The sequence below is a fragment of the Prionailurus viverrinus genome, chromosome X (genome assembly GCF_022837055.1).
Source record: "Prionailurus viverrinus isolate Anna chromosome X, UM_Priviv_1.0, whole genome shotgun sequence".
NCBI classification, from domain to species: Eukaryota; Metazoa; Chordata; class Mammalia; order Carnivora; family Felidae; genus Prionailurus; species Prionailurus viverrinus.
Window position 1 is genome coordinate 76061599 of NC_062579.1, and position 9588 is coordinate 76071186.

General features: G+C 38.0%; 1 protein-coding gene across 4 annotated transcripts; it reads right to left on the reverse strand.

Moving 5' to 3' along the window:
- Window positions 1-687: 687 nt before the first annotated feature.
- LOC125157376 (protein BEX1) lies at window positions 688-2291 on the reverse strand. 4 transcript variants are annotated; one of them, XM_047844022.1, is made up of 3 exons: window positions 2158-2291; window positions 1680-1754; window positions 688-1318 (listed from the first exon to the last, which is right to left on the reverse strand). In XM_047844022.1, the coding sequence occupies exon 3, from the start codon at window positions 1311-1313 to the stop codon at window positions 927-929; it is 387 nt and encodes a 128-aa protein (XP_047699978.1). In that variant the 5' UTR covers window positions 1314-1318; window positions 1680-1754; window positions 2158-2291; the 3' UTR covers window positions 688-926. The 4 variants fall into 4 exon arrangements, with proteins under 4 accessions (XP_047699978.1, XP_047699980.1, XP_047699979.1 ...); XM_047844024.1 differs by having other exon boundaries at window positions 2233-2289; XM_047844023.1 differs by lacking the exon at window positions 2158-2291 and adding an exon at window positions 1999-2140.
- Window positions 2292-9588: the final 7297 nt, after the last annotated feature.

Here is a 9588-nt window from a genome sequence, read left to right on the forward strand (position 1 = left end):
ATGAAGCTAAAAAGGGAGAGGGAATTTACACTTTTATAGAAGAGTGAGGATTCACTTTATTGAGTGTTTCGGAAAAAAAAAATCAGTGGGATTTCCTCACCTTGAGGACTCCTGAACTCATGTACCCAGGGGAGAAGTTGGGAATGGGGCACAGTAGCAGAGGAATGGAAGTACTTACCTCTTAGTCTACTAGACTTGTTTGGGAGTATAGGGAAGAACTGGCTTTGGAAACTTCCCCAAATAGCTGAAAGGGATATCTAGAGTTGGGTCATGCACACATTCCAGTGGGAACAAGAACTTGGAGAAAGCTTACACTTATTGCTTCACCAAGTACACACAGCAGCCCTTGGAGTTATCATCATCTTTCTGATGAGTATGATTTTTAAAAAGATGTGTCTCTTATCACTATTAGTTTATACTTCTAAATAGAGATCCAGAGGTAAGCTAAAACTGAGATTCTGTCACAAGTTTTTAGGTAAGTGCCCACATTGTTTTTATAGGTGGCTAAGCTCTTTCATTAGTAATGTGTTTAGTTCTGAAATGAAATATAGGTAAGAAAATTAAAATTATTCATAATTCTACCATAAAAAGATAAACACTTTAACTTTTTACTTTATATATTCTTAGACTGTCTTCATATACAAAATATAGGAGATCTGAAATAGAAAAGAATACAGAGAATGCCTTTTTAAACTGCTTTATTAACTTCACAATATATAATGAGCATCTTGCCATTCAATAGGGTAAGATTCCCTTGCTGACAGAATCTTACACATTGGGTCAAAATACAATATTCAATCAGAAGCGGTCATAGGAGACACACAAGAAACAGGTTAACACCAAAAGGTTTACAACAAAGGTACACTGAAAACATGTAAGTTTAGGTAGGTGTGTTTTCCTATTAACTTCAAAGAAAACATCAGAATTCAAGGCATAAGACAAAACTCATCATGATGGTCACGGTGAGGGGGGTCAGTGCTAACTGCCCGCAGACTGTAACTGAATTGTTTTTCCCTCAGCTTTTCCATCAGCTGTCTCACCTCATCCCCAATCCTTTCCATATTCTCTTCTCTCATTCTTGCCTGTGGCTCTCCAAGCCTCTGAATCATGTCCCATCTATACTGCAGGATGGGCTGCCTAACACGGAACCGCCTACGATTTACTCTAGGCACACAATATTCACCAGCTTCCAAAGGGTGGACCAAGGGCTCTCCTTTATTTGCAACTTGCTCCTCTTCATTCTTTTTTTCGTTTTCTTGGTTGGCATTTTCCATGTTGAGATTTTTTACTGCTTGTTCCTCTTTGGACGCCATTGCTCCTAAGAGACAAAAGACAGAGAAGGATTTATTACGACTGATCAGCACCGAGGACAGAGGCCCTACTACGCACATTCCAAGATTCAGAGCCCTGGATCTCTTAGCCTTTTTAAAATTTCATTTTTCCCACCTGAGAGGCTCCCTACGCCCTCTAGGGGACCCCCAGTAAGAGCCCTACCCCCTCCCAGTCGCTCCTCTCCCCTCCCTCGCGCAAAGCCCACCATTTTCCCTGCCGATCAAAGCCCAGGCCTCTGCGGGCACCAAGATGGAGGACGGGCTGTTTGGTGGGGCGGGGGATTTGGGGGTCTCAGGGCTTTCCACACTTTCCCCCCGCCCCCCCCCCCCACTATCCCCCACACCGACCTGGGCCTATCCTTGCAGTCTCCTCCTCCCGATTCTAGCCGCGAGTGCGCCGCTGCGACACTTAGACCCGCACACCTGCAGAGGGCGGGAGTAAGGGAGCGGGGACTGATGCAACCAGCGCTTGGGTCCAACCCGTCGCCACCCAGCCTTTTCTAGGCCCCGGGACCTTACGGCCGTCCCACCCCTACGCCAAGACCCCCCATGCCCCGCGCAGACCACCATTTTCTACACCAAGAAGGACGGGGGCGGGGCCGGGCGTGCAGGAGGCAGGTGTTTGCAAAGGGTCGTTGCCTCACAGCGGTCCAGCCCTCCACCCTACCATTTTCTGTGGCCAAACGCGGTCCGCAGCTTGGCGTGAGGCTGCGGTCCTTCCGCGGCTTCGCCATCGGGCAGCTGGAACCCGAGGAGGGCTCCGCGGGCCGCGTGGGCTCTCCCACACCGAGCCCAGGGGACGCTCCCCCTCCTCCGGGTCCCTTACCTGCTCCCCCTCCGCCTCCAACCCTTTGGGGCTGCCCCTGTCCCGCACGCCCTCGGGGCCACCGGGAGCAGGTACCGAGAAGGGAGCGAGCGCCGGCCCAGTCTGACGCTAGAGCTAGGCGCTCGAGTCACCGTTGGCGGGTCACGTGAGGCCTTCGTCACCGCGAGCGGCACTACCCCCATCCCGCGCCCTTTGCTGCCCGCTAGGTGGCGCAGAGCTGATTGGTCTGCGAACCTTCCCTCTGTCGCCTCGTCCTTCGAAGTAACTCCAGGCTGGGCTCTGTGACTCTTCGTCTTTGTATATTCCTGGGCTTTTCTCTGCTTGCCTGGGAAGGGCAGTATCTTCTCAGGGGCCTGTTGACCATTCCCAGTTCTTCTCTGGGGACTTGCTTCTTCCCCTTCTTTGCTCCAAGGATATGCTTTCTTCCACTTGCTGTCTTTTCTGCTACTAGTGCTCTCTCTCCATTTTCCCTCCACTTTTAAAGTGTGTAGGAGAGGGGCGCCTGGGTGGCTCAGTCGGTTAAGCTTCCGACTTTGGCTCAGGTCATGATCTCATGGTCCGTGAGTTCGAGCCCCGTGTCAGGCTCTGTGCTGACAGCTCAGAGCCTGGGGCCTGTTTCAGATTCCGTGTCTCCCTCTCTCTGACCCTGCCCCGTTCATGCTCTGCCTCTCTCTGTCTTAAAAATAAATAAACGTTAAAAAGAATTTTAAATGCGCAGAAGAGATGAGTGAGGAAAAGAGCCCAGGAGAGTTGATTTTTAAAAATTCTTAATATCTGTTTTGTTCTTTTTATATTAAATCCTCCCAAATCAATATACTTTAGTTATTTTTATTTGAAAATAAGAATTAAAGTTGGGGGGAACCCAACCATCTGTCTCTTCTAAGTCATTACATAAATATAGACTATACAGCCAGCTTCTTTTTTAGAACTTGGAAAAAAACAGGGCAGCTGATGGCTCCTCTTGTTAGGGGCCCCTAGATACCTGAATCCCTTCCATGAGATGAGCCAATTAGACCGTAGTGCAGCAGAGTCTTGATGAATTTTCAGAACTAAAACAACATCAAAAATTAAAATTCCTTCATAAATTTATAGTTCAAAAAGCAGTCAGTTTTTATTTACAAATCACATGATCATGTATTTAAAGAATCCTAAGGGATCTACAATAAACCTACTATAGAACTAGTACTTTAATTTCGTGGGTTTGCAGTTATAGATAGATATTTTAAAAATCCATTGTATTCCTGTGTTTTAGTGATGAATAATTGGAAATTGAAATTATTATCTATATATAATTATAATGATAAAATATATAATTTCATGATAGCTTCCAAAAAGGTGAAATACGTATAAATTTGATAAAACAAGGTCCTGGATCAGGAAATACAATACTGGTAAGCTAAATTCTCTCCAAATCAATCTATAAATTTAGTGTATTCAAAATCAAAATTTCAGCAGCCATATTTGTATAGCTTGACAAAATTACCCTCAAATTTATATGGAAACGATAAAGACCTAGTATAAACAAAATAATTTGGAAAAAAAACCCACAAATGTGGAGAATTATACTATTTGATTTATAGACGTAAAATGTAATAAAAGTAGGGGCGCCTGGGTGGCTCAGTCGGTTAGGTATCCGACCTTGGCTTAGGTCATGATCTCCCTGTTTCTGAATTCGGCCCGTGTCAGGCTCTGTGCTGACAGCTCAGAACCTGGAACCTGCTTCAGATTCTGTGTCTCCTCCTCTCTGCCTCTCCCGTGCTCATGGTCTGTCTCTCTCTCTCAATAATAAATGAATGTTTAAAAAAAATTAAAGATGTAATAAAAGTAGAGTAGTAATGGAGTATACATAGAAATTGAATTTAAATTTAAAAATTTCTGCTCTATGAAAGATATGGTTAAGAAATGAGGTGGGAAACCAAGAAAAAAAATGTGTAACCAACAAAATGTTTCCAGAAAACATATAAAGACCTCCTAAAATTCAAAATAAGGCAAGCAATGCAATTAAAAATGATCAAAAGATTTGAACAAGCATTTCAGAAAAGTACATGTACAAATCACCAAAGAGCTCATGGAAAGATGCTCAATGTTATTAATCATCAGGGAAATGTAAAACAAACAAACAAAAAACCCAATTAAGTACCACTACACAGCCACCAGAATTGCTAAAATTAAAAAGTCTGACAATCCCTAGTATTTTAGAGGATATGGAACAACTGGAGCATTCATTCCTCATTCATTGTTGATGAGAAGTTCAACCATTTTGAAAGACTTTTTGACAGTTTCTTTAAAAGTTAAACTTACACTTACCATAAGTCCAAGAAATTTCACTCTTAAGAATTTTCCCAAACAGAATTCAAACCATATTTCCTCAAAAATATTTGAATAAGAATGTTCATGGAAGTTTCATCTATGATAGCCCCAGACTGGATACAATCCAAATGTTCATAAACCAGGAAATGTATAAACAAATTGTGATATAGTCATATGCTAGGGTACAACTAAGGAATAATAAAGAATAAACTGCCGGTACAATCAATAGCATAGATAAATCTAAAAAAAAAAAAAAACTATTATACTCAGGGAAAGATATCAGACACAAAAGAGTGCTTTCTGTGTGATTCCATCTATATAAAGTTTGGGAAGAGGCAAAATTAATTTATATTGATGTAAATTGGGTCAAGTCAGTGTTTGCCTGGCTTGAAGGTTGGAATTATTTTTTTAATTGTAAAAGGGGCATAACAGAACTTTCTCAGCTGAGGGAAATGTTCTGTATCTTGATGAGGTAGTGACTCTACTGGCTAATACATTTGTTGAAATCATTGAACTGTATAGTTAAAGTGTATGTATCTTATTGTATGTAATTATATCCTGATAAAATTATATCCTGATAATTATATCCTTAAAAAATCCTGATAAAAAATCCAGGATAAAAAATCCTGATTAAAAATGAAATATCTGGAAATAAATCTAATTAAATAGTTGCAAGACCTCTGCACTAAAAATTAAGAAATAATTTTGAGAAGCATTCAAGAAGACCTAAATAATTATAAATATGCCTGGTTCATGGATTTAAGGATTAAATATTTTAAAAGTTTATTTATTTTAAGAGAGTGGGGGAGGAGCAGAGAGACAGGGAGAGAGAGAATTCCAAGTGGGCTCCGTGGTGTCAGTTTAGAGCCTGATGCAGGGCTCAAACTCACGAACCCATGAGATCATGACCTGAGCCAAAACCAAGAGTCAGATGCATAACCAAATGAGCCATCCAGATGCCCCAAAAGATTCAATATTTTATAGTTGTCAATTATTCCCAATTTGATGTTTACATTCATGCAATCCATATAATTGGTCCCAATTTGATGTTCTATATAAAAATCTTGGCTAGTTATTTTTTGTTGACAAGCAGATCCAAACTCTGTATATCCAAATGCAAAGAACCAAATATAGCCAAGGTAACAGTGAAGGGAGCATCGAGACTTCCACTTCTAGATACCAAATTTAGTACAATGCTATAGTGAGTAAATTATGAATAAATAGCATATGGTCTAAAAGATTAACATATTTGTGTACACACATGCATGCACAGACCTGTGAAACATACCTACACATGTCACTTGATTTATGACAAAGATGACAGTGCAGTGAAGTGGGGAAAGGATTTTTTTCCCCAAAAAGTGGTAGCAGATCAGCTGGATATCTATATGTGAAGAAATGATGTTGACTCCACCCTAAATAACACACAAAATAAACACCCAATGAATTGCAGATCGAAGTGGGAAAAGTAAAAATGTCATTCTAATGTAAAATACAGAGGAAATCATCTTCATGACTTTGGAGTAGGCATTATTGGGTTTTTTAAAGTTTATTTATTTATTTTGGAGAGGGAGAGCACGTGTGAGCAGGGGAGGGGCAGAGAAAGACGGAGAGGAAGTATCCCAAGCAGGTTCTGTGCATGAACTGTGAGATCATGACCTGAGCCGAGATTAAGATTTGGATGTTTAGCCAACTGAGCCACCGAGGCACCCCTGGAGTAGGCAGTATTCTTAAAGAAGACACAAAAATCACTAATTATGAAGGATAAAAATGATTGTAAATTGTATTTTATTAATATCAGAAACTTCTGTTCATCAGGAGACCATTAAAAGAATAAGGAAGCAAGCCACAAACTAGGAAAGACATAAGGAACACATATATCTGACAAATGGCTCATATCTATAATGTATAAAGAATTCTTACAAATAAATTTTAAAAAGACAGATAATTCAATAGAAAAATGGGCAAACACCTTAAAACAATACTTCAAAAAACCAGAATATCCTAATATCTAATAAATTTGTGAAAATATGTTTAACTTCATCAGTTTGAAGAGAAATGCAAGTTAAACCAAAATGTGATACCACTATACACCCCCCACCCTTTCTAGGGATGCCTAAAATAATAAAAACTGAAAATGTCAAGTGTTTTATGAGGTTGTGGTACAACATAAACTGGTACTACCACTTTGGAAAACTGTTTATCACAGTATATAAATGTAAACATACGTACACTTTATGACCAAGCAGTTGTACTCCAGATATACCTATAATAAAAATGTGTGTATTGGTTTACCAAACAACATTTACACATGTTTATAAAAGCACATATAATGTTTCCTGAAATTAGACATACTCAAATGTCCTTCAGCAAAATGTATAAGTAAATCATATATTTACACATTTGGATGTAATTCAGTAATAAAAATGTAAAAATTATGAGTACATGTAATATGGATAGATCTCAAAAATATAATGTTGAGATAAAAAAGTCAGAGTGAAAAAGAATAATGTATATGAGTTTTATGAGTTTAGGGTAGGCAAAACTATGATGTTAGAGTTCAAGGTAGTGACAGCCTTGCATAATGACTGGAACAGAGCTTCTAAAGTGTTGGTAGTGGTCTGGGGTTTTGTTTTGTTGCATTTTGAGTGTTGGTTAAGTAGTGTTAGTTTGTAAAACTTCACTGAGCTAGGTATTCATGATTTGCTCACTTTTGCATATGTATTTTATACAGTATTTAAAATTTTCCTTAATGCAAAACAAACTGACACAATTATTCTCATAGTAAGTTGTTAAACCTCAAAAAAATTATCACACTATTGGTGGGTATGTAATTTGATATATTCTTTCTGGAAGGCTATTTGACAGTAATTATTAAAAGTCTTAGAAATGTTCATACTGCTTGATGTAGTCATTTAATTTTTTAGATGCTATTCTATTTTTTAAAAAATTAAACATGTGTTTAGAAATTTATAAAGATATTCATTGTAGCAAAACAAATATGAGGAAAATAATGGAAAACATAAGCAAAAATATAAACAAAATGAAAAAAATAAGCAAATATGGATTAGTTGGCTTAAACATATCATTGCCTATTTGTATAATTGAGTTCTATAAAATAAGAAAAATATGCTATATATATAATGGAATACTATTCAGCCACAAAAAAGGATAAAAATCTTGCCATTTGCAACAACATGGATGGGGTTAGAGAGTGTAATGCTAAGTGAAATAAATCAGTCAGAGAAAGATAAATACCATATGATTACACTTGTCTGTAGAATTTAAGAAACAAAGCAAAGGCACAAATGAAAAAAAAAAGAGGGAAACAAGCCAAGAAACAGACTTTTAATTTAGAGAATAAACTGATGGTTACCAGAGAGGAGGTAGGTGGGAGGATGGGTGAAATAGGTGATGGGGATTAAAGAGTGCCCTTGTGATGAGCACCAAGTGATGTATGGAAGTACTGAATCACTATATTGTACACCTGAAACTAACATACCACTGTATATTAACTATATTGAACTAAAATTAAAAATGTAATTAAAAATTAATTAATTAAAGTTAATAAAAGAAAGAAAATGTGCTATAAAGGGGTATTTAATGATTAAGAAATCTTTTCATGATTTACACTTTAAATAATAGAAAAGTTGATTAAAAACAGTGTGCTCAGTGGAATTCTAATATACATGTATATACATATATATATAAACATAGACTGTAATAAATAGAATATAATCAATCTTTATTTCTGAATATACTTATATTGTCAATATTAAGACAAAAAACTTCTTTTTTTAAGCCTTTTTTTTTAGGTAAATCTCTACACCAGACATGGGGTTCAAACCCACAACCCCAAGGTCAAGAGTGTGCTCTCCACTGACTGAGCATGTAGGCACCCCCAAAACAAACAAAAAAATTCTATACATAAAACCACTAGAAACAAAAATAGTAAATAACAAACTAGGAAACATGTGCAGAACATATATCATGAATTCATTTTAACTTCATTTTTCACGTCAGAAAAAAAGTGATGAGGAAAAATCCTTCCCTTTCACTCTATGTGGAAAATCTATCACTTGCTTCCCAAAATTGTTTAGGATACAGGATGAGCCACTACAATATACAGACCCCCAAAATACAGTGGTTCAAACAAGAGAGAGAGAGGAAAATATATTTTTCTCATACAAAATAGTCCAGAGATAGAAAGGGACTTTTGGGCAGGTGGATTTGTCTGCTGTATGAGGTCAAGTGCTTTCTATTGTCCTGCTCTGTTATCTCCTAGAGTGTTGTACATACACTTTGAATTCTAGGACACAGGAAGGAGGAAAGAGAAATTATTAGGCAAGCAATTTCCTTTTAAAAAATGATACAGAAGTTGCGTGCTCCACATAACATATTTCATGGCATAGAATTTGGACACAAAGACGTATTTGGCTGCAAGGGAGGCTTGGGAATGTTAGTTTCCAGTTGTCTGATGAAGAGTTCCTTTAAAACTTTGGGGAAGGGAATCCTATTACTTAGAAGAAGATGGAGAAAGTTGTTACTGGGGAAAATTAGCCATATTGGCTAAACGGAGTAATAGCAATAAGGTTACACTTATCAGTCAGACTTTGGCAAAGTTGTTCATTTGGAATACATCCACGCACAACTCAGTTTAGTGCAAAGCATAAGGTTTTCTCTATTCACGTCTAAGAAAAATCAACTGATTGAATATCATTGTAGTATAAAGAGAACTTGACCATCCATATGTACTATAACTTTTGTTACAGTTACAGTATTTTTGTGAACATCATTGATTATTTCCTTAGGATGGATGCTTAGGAATGGATTTGTAGGCTCAATGGGGCCCCTATATTTTTTTTTTTTTAAGTTTATTCATTTTATTTTGAGAGAGGCAGAGAGAAGAGGGAGAGAAATAATACAAAGCAGGCTCTGAGCTCTCAGCATGGAGCCAGATGCAGGGCTCAATACCACGAACTGTGAGATCATGACCAGAGCAGAAATCAAGAGCCAAATGATCAACTGACTGAGGGACCTATATTTTAAATGCACATGCCTGAGTTCCATAAAGAAAGGTTAACATATTTGGATTCTATTACCTGGAAATAAGTGAGAAAG

Bases quoted from the DNA above. Each gene is read 5' to 3' on its own strand.
- LOC125157376 (XM_047844021.1), bottom strand. From the start codon at position 2,065: ATGGCGAAGCCGCGGAAGGACCGCAGCCTCACGCCAAGCTGCGGACCG. The intron at 1,319-1,998 runs GTAGGGTGGAGG...TTTGTCTCTTAG, and splicing joins GCGTTTGGCCACAGAAAATG to GAGCAATGGCGTCCAAAGAG.